Source organism: Motacilla alba, chromosome 10 (assembly GCF_015832195.1).
Source record: "Motacilla alba alba isolate MOTALB_02 chromosome 10, Motacilla_alba_V1.0_pri, whole genome shotgun sequence".
Lineage (NCBI taxonomy): Eukaryota > Metazoa > Chordata > Aves > Passeriformes > Motacillidae > Motacilla > Motacilla alba.
Genome location: NC_052025.1, coordinates 2,806,839 through 2,824,908, shown reverse-complemented (window position 1 = coordinate 2,824,908; position 18,070 = coordinate 2,806,839). Strand labels below are relative to the sequence as shown.

General features: G+C 52.6%; 1 protein-coding gene across 1 annotated transcript; it reads left to right on the top strand.

The window, feature by feature from the left end:
• Positions 1–7,805: 7,805 nt before the first annotated feature.
• On the top strand, positions 7,806–17,209 carry HEXA (hexosaminidase subunit alpha). The gene is made up of 14 exons (XM_038147490.1): positions 7,806–8,109; positions 10,884–10,982; positions 11,280–11,345; positions 11,500–11,546; positions 11,872–11,982; positions 12,465–12,566; positions 12,655–12,787; positions 13,449–13,629; positions 13,939–14,025; positions 14,350–14,422; positions 14,836–15,016; positions 15,107–15,197; positions 15,595–15,699; positions 16,177–17,209. The coding sequence occupies exons 1-14, from the start codon at positions 7,845–7,847 to the stop codon at positions 16,238–16,240; spliced, it is 1,605 nt and encodes a 534-aa protein (XP_038003418.1). The 5' UTR covers positions 7,806–7,844; the 3' UTR covers positions 16,241–17,209.
• The last annotated feature ends 861 nt before the right edge of the window (positions 17,210–18,070 follow it).

Genomic DNA, 18,070 nt, shown 5'->3' with positions numbered 1-18,070 from the left:
CTTCCCCACCCTCACAGTGAGGAATTTCTCCCCAGTATGCAACTTAAATTTTCCCTTTCTCAGTTTGTACCCATTACTCTGTCCTGTCCCTACAGCTCCTGATGAAGCTGGGGCGGTGGGGGAGCAGAAGGTTTGGGGGGCTACCAGCTTCTCCTTCTGCCCACCTGGTGATGGGACATGAGGTGGAGCTGGGGCTTGGAGCCCTCCTGAAGTGTGCTGTGGGCCAAGCGTGGAGAAGACTCCTAGTGCCACCATTAAATTGAGTGGCGTGGGGTCTGTGGCAAGTGACTTGTGAGGACAATGTGATGCAAATGTGAGGGGAATGTGAGGGAAAGGTATAGGAAAACAGGTTGCACTGTCTCAAAATCAGAATAAAATTGCACAGAGACCCTCCAAGCCGAAATTCCTAATCATTCCATGGGATAAACATGAGCCCACTGTCCCTGGGGGGACCCTGACTGTGCCAGGTGGCATCTCCAAGCTCCACTGTTGCCTTCTGGTCTGTGAGGATGGTACTACCTGGGTTTTCACTGGTGCCAGGCTTGATTCCCTTTATTCTCTGTTAATTTGGCATTTTGCAGAGAGAAGAATACATGAATGGTTTCATCCCCAGACCAGGGATAGACTTTTTTTACCTCCTGGAGTTGACAAGTGCCCTGGGCAATTCAGGAATGCCGTTCCCAGGTGGTCTCATCCCTGCCAGAGCCTCTCGCCTGAACACTGAGCTGCTACAAAGGGCAGGATGGACGCTGAGGTGCTGCAGGGGCTGAGCACCCTTTGTCTCAGCTTTCCCTGCCTCCAGCATCAGCTGCGCTCAGCCTGATACGGAGGAGGCTCGCTGGGCTCATTGTCTGCAGCGTTCAGGGAGCTCACGGAACTCCGGTTGGCTTGGAAACAAGGCTGCAGTCTGGCCCAGAGGAGAACCAGCTGCTCCCCCCTCTCCACCACTGTTCACCATGGATGTGAGAGCCTGGCACAGCCCCAGGAGAGTTCCAGGGTTACCTTCTCCCGCTGGTGCTCACCTTCCACTTCCTCATGCCCTGGGGGATAATTTCTTCCCGGGGTGAAGTGGGGCCATTCGGATGTGGTGACGTTATTCACCCACTCTGCCCGGATGAAGATGAGATTCATCAGGGCAGTATGTAGTGTAGGTGTGACAAATTTCATCAGCTCTTTGGGACAGGAGTCATCCAGTGCAGCAGGATCCTGCTTCCTGCTTCTGTCACATACAAATCCCTTGTGAAACAGGAAGAAAATTAGAAGCCACATCCCAAAGGGTGTTTATTTCCTGCTGGAACACAGCATAATGATGGCCGCAGTGACAGGGGTTTACACATGCAGGTGCCCTCAGGGATCCGGGCAGATTAAGCGTCCGATGGCCTGGTAGATGTCTCTAGAACCCTCGCTGGGTACCCGGCTGCATCCTCAGGCACACAGGCAGCTCCCAGAGCTCTGCTCCGCTCAGGTCAAGAGCACACAGGAGGTGTGGACGGGGCATGCACATTGCCTCATGCCATGCTACCCAGTCAATAAAGCCAGTTCTCTAATTACCCAACTTAGGTGGAATTGCAAAGGCCAGAGCTTTAATCATCCTGCCCTACATAAATGTAAGTAGCCCTGACTTGGTTCAGCTCCAGATGCACCATCTGGACATCTGCCAGGCTGGTCCCACCTCACACGTCCTGTGTGGCCTCAGGGGGTTGCTCCAGGTCCTCACCCCATGCGTCATCCCCAAGGGGGACTGTGTGTCACCCCCGGGGACTCTGAGCTAGTCCTGCCCAGCTGGTGGCATGCCCAGCTCCTGGCCAACAATGACAAGGCACAAGCCGTTTTGGGGCAGCTCATTTGGCCACAGGACCCCAAGAAAGGCACTGACCAAACAATGGGGTTTGGCTTTATTGGATTTTGGCAGCTTTGGACACAAAAATCCTTGGCCGAGGTGACCTTCCCCCCATCAGGGACAGACCTGGGAGAGTGTTCGGGAAGCAGCTGTTCCTGGGAGCAGGGACTGGCCATCTCCAGGTGCTCCAAGAACCTCCCCACAGCCCTGTCCGGACCCTGGCCAAGGCTGCAGAGTTCAGCCCAGAGTCGTGCATGGAGCCCAGAGAGAGAAGATTCTGGAGCCAGGCTGCAAGAGTTGGGGGTGTCACCTGGAGAAGGTTCCAGGGAGAGCTCAGACCCCCTGCCAGTGCCTAAAGGGGCTCCAGGAGAGCTGGAGAGGGACTGGGGAGAAGGAACGGAGGGACAGGACACAAGGAATGACTTCCCACTGCCAGAGGGCAGGGATAGATGGGATATTGGGGAGAAATTCTTCCCTGTGAGGGTGGGGAGGCCCTGGCACAGAGTGCCCAGAGCAGCTGTGGCTGCCCATGGAAGTGTCCAAGGCCAGGCTGGACAGGACTTGGAGTACCCTGGGCTAGTGGAAGGTGTCTCTGTCCATGGCAGGGGGTGGAACAAGATGATCTTTACAGGTAGGGACCTACCTTCCTACCCAAACCATGCTATGATTCTATGATGGTTCTATGATCCCAGTAATAAATATTTATAAACAGTGATGGGATCATCCCAATGACATCCCACAGATAAAGGAAACCAGTTCACCTTCTACAGTCCCAGCCTTATCTTTCCCAACTGCAAGATGGGCACCAGCATTTCACAGCTGGTTACTGCAGCAACAGTTACACTAATACATCTCAAAAACATTCTTTGGAATGACATTTGAGCCATTCCTTTTGCAAAATGCCTTTCTTTATTTTGAAATTTCCAACCAATGTTCACGTACAAAGCCCTGGTCACCCACCAGTTTCTTGTAGGTGGTTGGCAAAAGGTACCTGAGAAAAGCAGGGCTGCTGCCTTTAGCTCATTTGGAGGGGATCTGCACTGTCTCTGGGGATTTTAGGACTCCAGCTACTGAGGAAAGCCAAAAACTGCTCTTCTGCCCACTCTGAAAAATGATTTAGATCTCCATAGACACCTGGTGCTTTTTCACTTTATTCTTGCAAGAGCTTAATTACCCAAGTGATTCTGGTAACTGTTAACACTGAAGCTGACAAGAATAAAACATTGCCTTGCAATCACCTTGCTCCCCAAAGTTAAGCACATGCTTACAGGATTTATGGGAGCGTTGCCTCTGGGCACAGGGAGTTTGTCACGGCGCATCCACAGGCTCTGATTGATTCCAGCTCAGCCCCACAGCCGTGACTGGGAGCAGCCAGGGACAGCAGCCACATGTACTCAGCCTCCACAAGAACTTGCAGCATCTCCTCGTGACAAGCCCTGATTCGTGATACCAAAATGCTATGAAAGTGCTGGTGCCCCACACCACAAACCGCCTGCAGATTCAGGGTGAACTTCCCATCCCACCCAGCCTCTTTCCTGCTCCCGCATTCCTTGAGGCAGGCAGGATCTCTGGAAAAAGCCTTTCTTCTCCATCACCAGAGATACACAGAGCTCCCACGCCGGGAGAAAGGAAATCCAGAAGATTTCTCAATGCCTAGGGATTGATTTTGGGTGTCTGCACGCTCCTTAACAACCTCACCCATAAGCACGGGCTGAGCAGCCCCTCGGATCACCACCCCAAAGCCGTGCAAACTGGAGATAACCCAGAAGAAAAAAGGCTCTGTAATAACATCAACAGGGGAAACACCACCAGGCTGAGCTCGAGTCAGGATCCCAAATCCTCCACACTGATGAACATATCTCACTTCAAGCTTTTTGATTTAAACTCCACTCTCAAGCTCATAACTGTTGAAATAGCAGAACTGATAAGTGGTGGTCTAGCTGGGAAGGTAGGGATGTGGGAATGAGTTATCCTGTGCTTTGAAAAGGGCTGGAATGCTGGAATGCTCCAAAAGCATCCTGTCATACACCATCTTGCTTCAGGCCCCCAAAACATCAAGGTTCCTCACAGGCTGAGTTGTTAGAGCTGATGAAAATCCCCTGGATGTGGATTTAGCATTTCATGTTTAGGATCTTCTTTGTGCACATGCTAAAGCTCCACTAAATGTCTCTGGGGGCTTCTGCTGGGTGTTTAAATGTGAGCACCTCTCTGCTTGATGACGAGCAATGTCATCCCTGAAATACAAAGATGTGCAACAGGAGGGTCCACACCTAAAAAGACCTAGCACATGCTGACCACGGTCCCCCCAGATCACCACCACAAGTAAGGACACTTCAACCCTGCAACCCTTGTGCTTGCGGTCCAAATCCCATCATTATTTTACCAAGGATTAAAGTGAAGGTAAACAAGGAGATGGAGACAGTAGTTTTGCCCAGAAAGAGATGCCAAAATCCAAGTTAGAGGTATTTCTAGGGGATGATCTGTGTTTTCCAAAGCCCTCTTCAAGCCACACCATCAACAGGTCCCTTGAGCTGGGAGTTGCTTCATTCAGGACCAGTTTTCCTAGACAGTGTTGGCTCAAAGAGCAAAGCACACAGAAAACTCATGCCCTGTGAAGGTGTTCATGAATGGCTTTCTCCATTCCCACTTCACTGGCTCAGACGCTTCTTATCAGAGGAAGAATCTGTGTGCAAAGCACCCTCCTGGTTAAATGCAGAGGCAGACAACATTATATGGGGTTAGGCAGCATAATAAATGGACTTCTATATTTTAAAAATGCCATGGTGCAACTGCACTGACAGCCCAAAGGCCACCTTCATGCCCCAAAGGCAAACAAACCAGAAAGACTCAAATGTGACACCAGCTAGGTTTCATAACAATTTATAGCAGAATAATTAATTTGGATTGTTACCAAATTCATTGTTGGTAGCAAGCAGGTAATCCAGCAATATCCTGGCTCAGCAGCTTTTTGCAGTCCCCCATCAAGTCCCAGCTTTTGCATCAGAGATGGCAAGAGGGGTTTGTAGAGTGTCACCTGAGCCAGTACAGCCCTATCTGGGGTTCACTCCCTGCATGTTTCTTGCTGAACTACCTTGGAAAAGGCCTCCCAGGTGGTTATATCAGCCTGCAGATACGCTCTGAGCCCACGAGCTGGTCTATTGACGGGCTACTGAGGAGCATCAGCAGCTTCAGGCTGCTGGTGCTCCGTGCCTGCTGCAGGACAGAGTGTAAACCAGGTTCTTCCAGCCAAGCTCCACAGTTAGACACACGCTTAAGCAGTTTGGTTTTTTTTTAATGTAAAGAAACACTCGAAAATCAGACTGTTAGTCTGGATTCATGCTGGCCAGCTACAGATGAACTTCAATGAGTCATCCCCCAGAGACATCAGGTCCCCTAAAATAGCATCAGCAACTGAATCTGTAGAAAGGCTGGAATATTTGGACTGAAAGCTCTGATCACAATGCTTTACATAAGCTGGCAAACATGCCACCCTCCCCAGGCTGAAATGAGAATTCACCTCAAGCCAGGGCACTCCCACAGTTCTGGGAGCTGGGAAGCACAGTCCTGACATTGCCCAATGCAAGACAGCAACAAACTGGCTTGTTTGGGGTGTTTTTCCTTCCACTGAAATTTTAATTCAGTAAAACTACTTGAGGACAAGTTCAGAGATACTGAAATCAACCAAATATAGTCAGAAAATGGTGGTAACAGCTGGTGCTCCAGAAGTTTGCACGGAGAAAAACAACAAACCCAGCTCGAGACCACAGAGGCTTTATGCAGAGTGGCAGCAGGAAACTTAAACACAAGGAATGACAGCAGCTACCTTCCCAGAGGTCTGACACAGGCTGGAATACAGGTGTTCTCTTTTCCTGCTGTGTGATGAGGACAGAGATAGAGAAGGCCCACGAAATCCTGGAAGAACAGTGAGGAAGCAGCCTGCCATGTGCCATTGTGTTGAATGTAGGTCCTGCCACCTCTGTAGGGAAAACAAGGGAGGGTTGCCAGGAGCCTGAGGGAACCAACAGGCTTTAATTGCCCAAATCAGCCTCTCCTGGGACTTCTACCCATGAACTCCATAAACTCCACTCAATCTGAGATCCAGGCAACCAATTCTTCCTGATCTCTGCTATGAGTGTACCTGCTCCTTGGTATTCCTAGATTGATGTTGGACTTCACTTGGTGCCTTTAATTCTCTGGGTGATACCTGGGCTGTTGGTCCACCCCTGTTTCTGTTAGCCTGGCTGTGGAGGTGCACCCACCTGGTAAGGCTGTGCCTGTCCTTGCCTCCTGGCTCACCTTCCCATTAGGTGGACTTTGCAGTTTTACACGGCTGAAAAAGAAAGATGCAGTGCTGTGTAGGTGTTGAGCTCATGGCAACACCATTTGGCTCTCTTTGACCCTTCCTGATGGAGCCCAGCTTCTCTATTTCTAGGTGACCCTTAGTCTCCTCCCTGCCTTCCCCCTCTTGAACCTCCTATAAATTTTCACTAACCTCATTAAATTCCCACAATCCCATTTAGACCCAAACCTGACTGAGATCTCCTCCTGGTGCCTAGTCTCCCCACAACTTTTTCACCTCCACATCATCCCCAAGAACTTCCCTGGAACCTCACAGCCTCCTTCAGCATTGGAGAGCACCTCCTTTCATCTCTCTCCAGCCCCACTGAAACCCTTCCATGTCTTCCCAGCTCTTTTTCTTTCCCCACTGGTCCCCAGCTTTGTGCTGGTGCTATTCTAACCTTTGACAACAAGTTTCTTGTGGTTTCTTTCTACAAAAAGCTTTTTTTCCTGTTGATCCTGTTCTCTCTACACTGCTTCCATGAGGGACAATCCCTTACATTCCCCACCAGACCCCTCCATAATTATGTCCTGCTCACACAGAATGGTTTTTCCTCTTGTGTGATGGAGCCATCTCCCTTGTCACACTTTCTTCTGTGCCATTTGTTTAATTTCCTGCTTGTTCCCATGCCTCTGGCTTGTCTCCCAGCACGCCTGATACCTTGGAGTTTTCTGGGACAACAGGTTTTTAATAATTTGATGGAGTGGGTTCCCTTGTAGGTTTGTGCTGGCAATTAGATGGGTAAGACCTGGGCTTAAGGCCCTTATTTGAGTTGGGGATTGCTAAGGAAAGTAGAGCTGGAGGGAGGAAGCAAATTTAAACAGAGTTCATCTGAGGTTAAGGCTTTCCTTGGAAAAGCCATGCACTGCATGGAAAGCATCCCTGCACCACTTCACTGTGAGGATCCACCATGGGATAAAGCCCCTTTTATTTGTACAACCCAATCAATATTTCACTGGCCACATATAAAATATCCTTGGAAACCTCTGCAAAGGACAATTTAAATATTACTCATAAAAATACACAGCACCAACAGAAGATGCTTAAACCCAAGGTGGATCCAAAGCATGGGCAAGAGGTGCTGGTTTTAAACGGAGAGAGGTTTAGTTAGGTTAGATACAAGGAAGAATTTATTTGCAATGAGGGTGGTGAGGCCCTGGCATAGGTTGCCCAGAAAAGTTGTGGCTGCCCCATCCCTGCAATGTCCAAAGCCAGGCTGGACACAGGGCTTGGAGCAAAGTGGGAGAGGAAGATGTCCCTGCTCATGGCAGAGGGTGGAATTAAGTGGTCTTTAAGATCCCTTTCAGCCCAAAACACTACATAATTCCACGAAAGCAGCACGGGTGAAATACGTGATTTAAACCATCCATCTCCTCAAACCCGGAGGCAGGCTGCTGAGGCTCCCTGACGGCAGAAATCATTCATGGCTGGGGTGGGGGGTGCTGTAAAGCCTGAAGGCTGGGACAGAAATTACCTTCGGTGGGGAGCTGCAGGGGTTTCCGTACTTTATTAGAAGAGAACGAGGGAAGGGCGGACTGCTGGGGGAGGCTGTGGGGCGAGGGGGCAGCGGGGGGGAGGCCGTGAGGGCGGGCCCGAGCTGCCATTTCGCGGCCGCCCGGCCCCCCGCTGTCGGGCGGTGCCGCCTCCCTCAGGCTCGGGCGCGACATGGCGGCGGCGCGGGCGCTGCAGCTGGCGCTGCTCCGGCTGCTGCTGCTCCCGCCGCTGCTGCTGGCGCTGCTGCCGGGCCCGGCGGGGGCCGTGTGGCCGCAGCCCCAGGCCCAGAGCTTCCCGCCCGGCGGCGGCCGCTGCCCGGTGCCGGCCCGCCGGTTCCGTTTCGCCGTGGCGGACGGCTCGGCCGTGGGGCCGGGCTGCGCCGTGCTGGACGCCGCCTTCCAGCGGTACTGGCCGCTGCTCTTCGGCCGTCCCACCGGTGAGGGCCGCGGCGGGCGCTGACCCTTCCTCCGTGGCTTTGAGCTTAACACCCCCCCACACCCTCGCTAATTTTGGGGTCAGACCGCGGGGTTTGGCGGCCGTCTGCCTCCCCTCAGTTCTGCGGGGGCAGGTGGGGTGGGAGTTGTGGCTTGGATGGAGTCTGGTGGCAAGGGCAGCTGTGGGCTGGGATTTTGAGAGCGATGCCTGTGGCACGTGTGGAAGAAATCTAATCGAGTTTGGCACAGCATTAGTTGTCCTTCTGCCAGGATTTAGTCTCGTGCTATCCAGGGTTTTCTCTGTCTCATTTTTTGCTTCCTCCAGGTAGTGTTAATCTCTCCCTTGCTTCATTTCACTTCCTTCTCTTGTGGCTGCAGGGAAAGCTGCTCCCAGTCTTGCAGCCATTCCTGCTTCAGGGGTGCTGCTAAGTCTTGGCAGTTCTCATTCGTAGCAGCTCTCGGTGTCCTGTGTGAGGTCTCACCTTGAGGAAAGACTTGCTGCTTTGTGTGTGTTCTTCCAAGTACATACTTGTGCCACGGGGTGCCTCTGCCAAAGTGGAGGTGCTAAAAGTCCTGAGACAGCATGGCTTTTCTGCCAGGGAGGGATTAGCTCCTGGATTCATCCTGAAATTGTAGGGTGAGATGAGGAAACGCAGAAGCTTTGAGAGCCTGGATTTGCTGTGGGACAGGCTCTAAAGGTTTCTTGAACCCAGACTTCTTCATGACAGCACCCATTGCTTGTCTGGAATGAGCTGCAGGAAATCTCTTGGCTGTGGAGCCAACGTGCAGGGACGCTCAGTAGCTGCGTGGGTCTGCTGCAGCCTGAAGTGCTATATCCAGGGAGTATGAAGCACTTCATTCATCAAAAAGAGCTAGTAACTCTGCTCCCGAGTGTTTTAAATGTCAGCGTGAACTCTCGCTGCTGATCAAAGCGGAGAAGGGTGGCAGTGTTGGAAGCTGCTTGGCTTTGTCTTGAGTACATCGTACTTTGAAAAAAGCAGGTTCGAAACGCAGAACCCTTTGGCTTATTTTATTTCTTCCACTCTTGTGAGTAGAAGTAGAAATAAATTTTGATTTGAGAGCCAAAAAGACTCCTCTTGGTTCTCTTTTGCTGCTAGGAACTAAAAACAGCTGATCTAATTATTCACGCTCTCCTATTCCACTCAGAGGGGAAATGTGACCATCAAATCACTTGGAGCAACACTGCGATCACAAGATCCAGCTCACACTCATCACTTCCCATATGCCCTGCTTTATGATGCTCAAACTACACAAATTATTTTAAGGCCTTTTTTCCCCTTTTTGCCTTTGGTTTTTTTTGGTCTTTTTTTCCCACATGGGTGATTAATAAGAACAGGCAGTGGAAACCCTGGATGAAAGGAAATAATTTGTATTAATAGAGGAAGTAAATGGCAGAAACCATTTTCAGGCTGCACTGCCTTGCAAGTGTGGTTGGTGGTGGTGCCTGTCTGCACCTTGGCCCAGGAGGCCGTGTTTGGGTTGGGAAGCACCTCAGCCAGCAGGTTCAAACATGGTGTGTGATGGTGGGACCAATTCTGTTGAGGCTTCTCAGCAGAATGAGTGCTCCCAGGCCTGAGAGCGGCCGTTCCCGGTGAACTGCCGCCTTCCCGAGCGGAGGGAGCAGGTCTTGCTGTGCTGCTTGCACATCTGTGAGGTTGCCTTGGCTACCAGCTTGTCTGCAAGCGAGAGGAAAGCTCAAAACAGGGCTGGCTTCAAGCTGTTTTCCTTCTCTCCGCAGAGGTTTCGTCATCCCTTCATGGAGAAATCGGGATTTCTGTGAGCTCTTGTGAGCAGTGCAGCAGGGGCTCTCTGCATTTCTCTGAAATGCTGGCAGTGCCACAGTCTCTCTGGAAACTTCTTGGTGCTCTTGGCTCATTGAAAGCCAAGCTCTTTATTTTCAGTGACCACATTGAGCATTGGCTGTTCCTGGGAATGCTGTGGGGGTGTAGGTGTGGACGTTGGCTGGGATGAGCAGGGTCCCACCCTGCCACCCCATGCTCCTTCTGGCAGCTGACTGCTCTAAGTCTGCTGCATCCCAACGAAGCTTGAGTATCCATTTGGCATGGGGGAGTGACTCAAGTAGGAATTCAGGCTTGTGCATCCTTGGAAGTGCTCTTCAGTTAGGAAAATATGCCCAGAGCTCCTACTTGAGGTCTAAATGTTACTGGGTTCATTTCTGTGGCTGCTACACGTGGTAGCTGCTCTGCAGAAGGTGAAGTCAGTTGGGAGCTTTTCTGAGCTGGGGAGACCTTTTGATTGCCTCTAACTCAGCCTAGTTTAGCAGATTCATTCTCCGCCCTTTTTTAAAGGTTTTCTTTGCCCTTTTCTAAGAAGTTTGGGTAGAGCAGAGCTCTTAGGCTTGTACTTTTTTTTGCAGTGCCAGGAGATCTTGGAAACAAGAAGCTCTTCACCCTCATGGAGGGGCTTTCACTAGTCATGGCTGTAGCGTAAGAGCCAGAGCTGGTGTCCAGGAAGCTTCAGCAGCTGCTGCTAGTCCATATTCTGATGTTTCTCCTCTTTTGTGTGCTCCTTTAAGCTTCCTTGTAGGCCTCCTCACAGGTTGGGATCAGCTCATGTTCTGCTGTTTGCTGTGTTGAAATTAACCCCTGCTGAACACCGGTGTCTGTTTTGGGGTGCAGGAAAGGGTGCCTGCTTCTGCCTCCATCCCTAGCTGGGCTGGGAGGATGGTGGTGGGCTTGGAAGCAGGGAAAAGAGCTGGGATGGGGCTGATGTGCATGGTCTGTGTCCTTTGCAGAGAATGAGCCATCCTGGGAAACACCCTGCACCAAGCTTCTCGTCTATGTTTCCACTCCAGGCTGCGATGGGTTTCCCAGCCTGGACTCCAACGAGAGCTGTAAGTGACAGGGTTGGGAGCAGGAGGGAATGTGGCTGTTTCTGTGCCTGTCACTGGGAAGTAGCCCTGTGCAGTTACCCTTGGATTTGGGGCGGGCACCAATTCCCTGCCTTTGAGACACTGGGGCAGGGCAGGAGGGACGTACCCGAGAGTGCTGATAAAGCAGTGGAGAGAGGATTAAAATGGCAAGAGAGGGCCAAAATTCAGCTCTCTGGGGTCCCGGGGTGCAGTTCTGTACCTGAGCCCTGCCCAGTGCTGCGGTGGCAGTGTGGGACTTGCCCTGATGCTGTTTTTCAGATAAGCTGTCCGTCTCCAAAGGCTCCGTGCTGCTCTCGGCAGAGACCATCTGGGGAGCTCTCCGAGGTGAGCTGCGCTCCCCGCAGGGCGTTCCCGCTCTCCCTGCCTCGGGCCTGTGGGGATGTCTTGTGCTGCCTCTCTCTTTCATAGACTTTGTTAATTGAGCTCTGCTCCTTCGGGGGTGTCTGTGCTGAGAAAGGGGCTGTGTGTTTTCCTGCAGGCCTAGAAACGTTCAGCCAGCTTGTTGGGAGAGACGAGAATGGCACGGTGAGTCCTGGCCTCATCCCCTGGGAGCGGGCAGCTCTCCATAGTTCCCCAGCTTCCATGGGTACAGGGTGAGGGTTGCTGGGATGCTTGGGATGAGTGGGCACAGCCTTGCCAAGGGCCAAGTGGAAATTCATGGATGCAGCCAGATCTCTGCCCTCTGAGTGGGTAAAGAAGGGCTGCAGCTCTTTCTGGACACTTTGCACTCTGGGCAGTGAGGGCGCCTCTGTCCTGCCAACCCTGAGGACAGTAGTGATCCTCGGTGTCTCTTGCTGACGGCCATTTGCCAACATCCTGCTCACATCTTGCTCGTGTCTTCTGTGTGCAGTACTACATCAATGAGACAGAAATCGTGGACTTTCCCCGCTTCCCTCACCGGGGACTGTTACTGGACACTTCTCGACACTACCTGCCTCTGAAAGCTATCCTGGAAACTCTGGTAGGGCACCCGTGCTGGAAGATGAGATGGTTTAATTGGGTGTCCCATCCCTTGTGACAACTGAGCTCCCTTGTTCGGGTGATTTCTCAGCTGCCTTTGTTAAAAAGAAAACTCTGAGGTATTTTGGATTCCTGCAGTCCAGGTTACTCTTCAGGGCTGAGTTGTTTCTAAGGCAAGGGAAGACACTGGCAAAGGTGGGTGGTGGTTCTGTGCTCATTCCAAGCAGAGTTAAACTTCCAGATCTCCACCAGTGGCTCAGTTACAGGGAGAACAGGGATTTTACTAAGCAGAAGTATTCCTGGCCCTGTGCAGCTTTTTGTGTTTAGAGAGAGGTGTCTGAATCCCTCTTGGATCCTGGGGAGCATTTAGGGACTCTGCCTTGTCCTTCTAGAGCTGGAGGACATTGTCCTCTATCTGTGGCAAGCTGGATGACCCTTCAGAGGGGATGGGACACGATCATCTTTGTCCCTGTTCCTTCCCAGGACGTCATGGCTTACAACAAGTTCAATGTGTTTCACTGGCACATTGTGGATGACCCATCCTTCCCTTATGAGAGTTCCACGTTTCCAGAGCTCAGCAAGCAGGTAATGATCACCATGTAAAGCCCAGCTCAGGTGAGCAGATCCCTGCCTCTGCTCCTGGGCAAGGCACTGAGCTTTCCCGTGTTCCCAGGGAGCCTTCAATGCCATGACCCACGTGTACACAGCCAGTGACGTGCGCACTGTGATCGAGTACGCCCGGCTGCGCGGCATCAGAGTCATCGCTGAGTTCGACACCCCCGGCCACACCCTCTCCTGGGGGCCAGGTGAGGAGCACACCCTGCCTGCTGCTGCTGCTCTGAGGAGGGTTGGAGTTGGCCCAGGGGCAGGAGTGGGTGCTGCAATCTGGGCTCTAAAAGCCGGGTGTGGGCAGCAGTGTCCCACAGGCTGGCTTTGACAAGGAGCAAACCATTATTTGGGGGATGTGGGACCCAGTGGTCCAACTTCAAGAGCAAAATCCAAAGGGAAACATTTCCATCTTTTCTTGGGTCCAAGCTGGGTGATTTTTTTTGTGGGAGCATCTGCTCTGTCAAAAGTAACATCATGGCTTATTGCAAGGATCTTGTGTTTAACTGAGGGTACAGCTGGCCAAGCTTCCTTGTACAGCTGGCCAAGCTTCCTTGCTCTGCTCAGCTGTGTCCCAGTCCTGACACATTGCTATCTACTCCAGGGACTGTGTCTCCTCTTTTATGTCTAGAAGTGCAGGAAGCTCCAGGAAAACATTCCATTGTCTTTTTCTTTCTGTTCCCTGCCTCCAAATGCCAAGGCCCATGTTAAAATTCTCTCTGTGTGTGGTCACAGCTGGAACTGTGGCTGTCTGTCCTTCCCTGTCCCCTGACAGGCCCTGAGTTGTGCTGAGGGGTGTTGTAGAGGATGACATGGTCACACTTTGCCCCTTCCTCACCATCCTGCATTTGTTATCATCAGGTGCTCCAGGCCTCCTGACTCCCTGCTATATGGGCAAGGCTCCTTCTGGAGTCTATGGGCCCATCAACCCCATTGTTAACAGCACCTACCAGTTTGTGACCAGTTTGTTCCAAGAGGTCAGCGCTGTATTCCCAGACTTCTATCTCCACCTTGGTGGTGATGAGGTAGATTTCACATGCTGGTGAGTTTGAGATCAGTCTGGATGGGGGCTGGGGGTAAATATTTGGGATACGAGTCCCAGCCCGTGGCTTCTTGGTCATGAGCTTTGGTGTCCTGCCCTCCCAGGCCAGGGGTAGTGGTGGTGCTTGGGATTTTTGGGATTTCTGTGCTCACGGTGATGCTGGATGTATGGAGCTGCTGATGCTGGTCTAGCCACAGCTCTGGGATACCTGGTCAAGCCTTGGACTGATGTGGGAGGGACTTGACCGTGCCTTGATCTTACTCCAGGGCTCAGGTTGCAGTGGTTTTATTTCTTCTCTTTGGTGCACAGGAAATCCAATCCAGAAATCCGTGCTTTCATGATTGAGATGGGCCTCGGTGAAGATTACAAAAAATTAGAGTCTTTCTACATCCAGAGGTAAGGATAGGGCATCCAGGGCCTGCTGCTGCATTGTGACCAGCTCAGATGTCTTCTGTCTTGGGGACACTAGATGTCCTTTCCAGGAGCATCCCCACTGGTCATATCTCCCTGGCCCCAAAAGGGAACATTTTAGTGGGAGATTGACCATGAAAAACTTTGGGCTGAGGAGAAAGAAGCCCCGTAAGGGGCTGTGCTCTCTCCCTTCTCCTTCAGAAGCACCTCCACATCCTGCTGAGGATGTCAGGAATATCAGTGCTGCTCCTTAGGCTGTATGTAACCACCAAAGAGATCACCCAAAACTTGGTACTTTTCCCATTCCAGGCTTCTGGACATCGTCTCTTCCCTTGGCAAAGGTTATATTGTGTGGCAGGAGGTGTTTGACAACGACGTGAAGGTGAGAGCTGCCTGTGCTGGGGTGAGCAGTGCCAGCACCCCACCTGGCACACTGGTGTGCTCTGGGGGGGCCGTGCTGAGGCTCATGGGTGTTACTCTGTGATGGGACTGTGGTCGATCTCAAGATGGTGCTGCCAGTGAGCTGCCCTCATCATGGCTTTGTCACACTGCTGCCGATGCTCTGCTCCCTCTAGGATGCAGGTTTTAACCCTGCCCAGGACACTCTGCAAATGGCCTTATCCCTCCTTCTGTTGTTCCTGCAAACCAGAAGGGAAGTGGCTCAAAATACAAGTCCAAGTCTGCCTCAGCTTCCTTTTGGGGGTGTGGAGGGGTCTGGGCACTCTGCTCGGGGGAGCAGGTGATGCTTCTGTCACCGCACTGATCCCCTGCCCCATGTTCACCTGTGCTCCTCAGCTGAGGCCTGACACCATCATCCACGTGTGGAAGGAGAACAGCATGCAGTACCTGAAGGAGATGGCCAATGTCACCAGGGCTGGCTACCGGGCTCTGCTCTCTGCACCCTGGTACCTCAACCGCATCTCCTACGGGCAGGACTGGATAGAAGCCTATAAGGTGGAGCCCTTGAACTTTGAAGGTGTGTTCCTTGTGTTCCCTTTCTGCATGGCAGCTGGCTTGGCACTCATACGTAGTGCCAGAACTGGCTGTTTTGCTGTCCCCTCCACAGGCAGCCCTGAGCAGAAGGCCCTGGTGATTGGTGGCGAGGCCTGCATGTGGGGTGAATATGTGGATGTCACCAACCTGACCCCCAGGCTCTGGTAAGGGGGGCCACAGGGAGGTCACTTGGGTCATGTGAGGCTGGGCTTGCATCCCTTTTCTTTATCACTGAGTGTCATGTGCTGAACTTGTGGGTTTGGTCTGCACGTGGTGTCTGTCCCTGTCCCCTCTGTGCTGGTAACAGCTTCACTGAGGCTGAAATGGGAGTTTGCAAGGCTGTAACAACCTGCTGCTGCAACCAGGTTGTGTTTAACACCCATCTGTCCTGTCCCCCTGGTCTGCTCCTTATGGGGACGTGTCCAGGAGCAGATCTTGGGATACTCTGAAGCCTTTGTGTGTGGAAGGACGCTGGTTAGGAAACTGCTTGGGAGTTCAGGGCTTCGTGTGAGAATCTTTTGAACTCCCCCCTGTCCTGACTGCCTGTCCCTTGTCTTCAAGGCCGAGAGGTGGGGCCGTAGCTGAAAGACTTTGGAGCAACGAGACTGTCAGGAACGTGCAAGACGCATACGCCCGGCTGGCGGAGTTCCGCTGCACGCTGCTTGGGTAACCATCCTGGGGCAGCTGCCCTTGCACAACTGCGCTGGGCTCAACCCTGGGAGGGCAGCGAGGGAGAAGGGCTTGCCCTGCTGCAAAATGACCCGTGTTTCTCTGGAAAGCCCTGGTTTTTCTGCTGCCTGTGTGTGGGCTGAGCTTGCTTTGTGCAGCACTGGAGGAGCGCTCCTGCTGCTGGCGTAGGCTGGTGGCTCTGGCGAGGAGAGGGCTTTGTGCTGAGGAAGGAGGGGACTTGTCAGCTCTTGCCACTCCTCCTGCAGCATCAGCTTCCCCAGGAAACCTGTCCTCACCCCGTGCTCCCATACATGAGCAAAAAACGGAGTTTATAAGCACAGCATGAAAACCGCTCCCTCCTTGTCACACCTGAAACAGTGCACCCACAGCCCCCGTGCCACTGGAAGCCCTCAGACCCGGTGGTGTCTCTACCTGTGCCCTCTCCCTGATGCCATCCTTCTGTTCTCTTCCCAGGCGTGGTGTCCAGGCACAGCCTCTCTACGTTGGATACTGTGACCATGAATTTGGTGGGGTTTGAAGGGAGAGCCCCGCTGCCCTCTGTCTCTGTGCATGCAGGAGGAATGTTCCCCCCTCAAAAGGGCGGAGGGACCCCTTGCCACCCCACCTTCTGCTCTGGCTTCATTCATGAACATTTCTTTTGCCTCAGCATGCACTCTTTACCTCTTTTTCTATTTTTATTTCTTTAAATCTATAAATAAATGACCCCAAAGAGGGAAAAGGTGCCTATTCCTGCTCATCTGGGGCTTGGGACACCATGCAAGGGTTAGCAGGAGATGGGTAGGGCTTGCTCCAGAGATGCTGATGGAGAAGCATCATTCTGGCAGCTCTGGAGTTTGCAGGGTGCCTGCTCAGCTGGATAAACCGTGCTTAGCCTCTGCTGCTGTCCCGGGGTTTGCTTCTGCAGTCACATTGTGCTGTGGGGTCCTGTCCTTTCCCCGTCTCTCTCCTCTGTTGGGCAGGCCTGCAAGATACCACTTGTGCTGCCCTAAACCCTGGTTGCTGCCACCTCCTCTGACTTTTCCTCAGCAGATGACACCCTAGAGCCTCTCTGAGGAGCCCTTGCAAATCTGCTGAGTGGTGCATGGATACTACGAAATCTCTGCTCAGCTCTTCAGGCTGTCACCTCTGCCTGGGATTTGGCCAACTGACCCGTCCTCCTCCTGCTCTGTTATGCTCAGGGTGGGGAGCTCAACTCCAGATCTCCTGCATCCAGAGGGGTTGGTTTTGATGGTGTTTTCCTTGGAGAAGAAATCAGTGGTGCTGCTGTCCCACAGAACTGGGGCAGGTGTGGTTGTTGTTCTTCGATGGTTGGGATGGCCGTGCTGGAAACGGCATGCAGCTGAAAGCAGGGAATGTGTCAGGGAGAAATCCTGGCTGGCTGGGATTATTGTATGTGTGTCTTGGTCTTAAGTGAGTGAGATGCACTGTTATGGCTGGAAACCTTTCATGACTGAACTTTAAATTAAAAATAGTGAATTAACAGTTATTACTGCCTCCTATTTTTAAAAGTCAGATTTTTTTCGTCTTTTTTTTTTTTTTTCCCAGTGTGCTGTAACGTGGTAGCTTCGCTGGGTGCTTTTGTCACTGCAGGGAGCTGCTGCCAGCAGGGCTGGGGCAAGCGGGACCCTGGCCCTGAGAAGGGTGCTCTGTTCCCACAGATGATGCTCTGCCAGAGAGGCTCTTCACCACTCTGTCCCATTCCCTGCCCTGATTCCACCTGCCCTTCTGCCTTGCTGGGCTCCCTTTCCCCTATAGCCAGGTGTGAGAGCCCCCAGCGCTTGGGATACCCACGGAGGACCCCCCAGCATTGCACCTTCCACTGAAGCCTGGTATTGTGATCCAGGTTAAACATCACCCGTGATCCCATTTCCCAGGGTGTCTGCACCAGCATTTTCCCAAAACCACCCTTATGGAGGTGGATCAGTGATGTTCCCGGCCTCGGACGGGCCGGGATCCCGGAAGCACCCCGCTCTCCCCGCCGCGGCTTTGCCGGGTGGCCCGTTCCTTCCAGAACATCTATTTTGGTCGTGTAAAACTTGCCGGGGAGCAGGGAACAGGGAACAGGCAGCGTGTGAATCACTCGGGGCCAACGGGTTTAAAAATAAACCCAAGCGGCGGCGAGGAGCAGCCGCCAAGCCCCCGGATTCCGGCAGGATTGTGCTCCACACGTCCCAAACCCACCCGTGGGCACTGGCACCAGCCAGGGGAGTTTATTGGGACACGCTTGCAGTGGCGGGCACCTGTGTGCATCGTGCGTGTGAGTGCTTGTAAATACGTGTGTGCGTCGGGTGTGTGCCTGTGAGCGTGTGTGCAATGTGTGTGTGCTTGTAAGTACTTGGTGTGTGTT

What these genes read in the sequence shown, in the direction of transcription:
- HEXA (XM_038147490.1), top strand. Translation starts at nt 7,845, where the DNA reads ATGGCGGCGGCGCGGGCGCTGCAGCTGGCGCTGCTCCGGCTGCTGCTG. An exon ending in CACCCTCTCCTGGGGGCCAG is followed by an intron (nt 12,788 to 13,448) that starts GTGAGGAGCACA and finishes TGTTATCATCAG; the next exon opens with GTGCTCCAGGCCTCCTGACT. An exon ending in TGTTTGACAACGACGTGAAG is followed by an intron (nt 14,423 to 14,835) that starts GTGAGAGCTGCC and finishes TGTGCTCCTCAG; the next exon opens with CTGAGGCCTGACACCATCAT.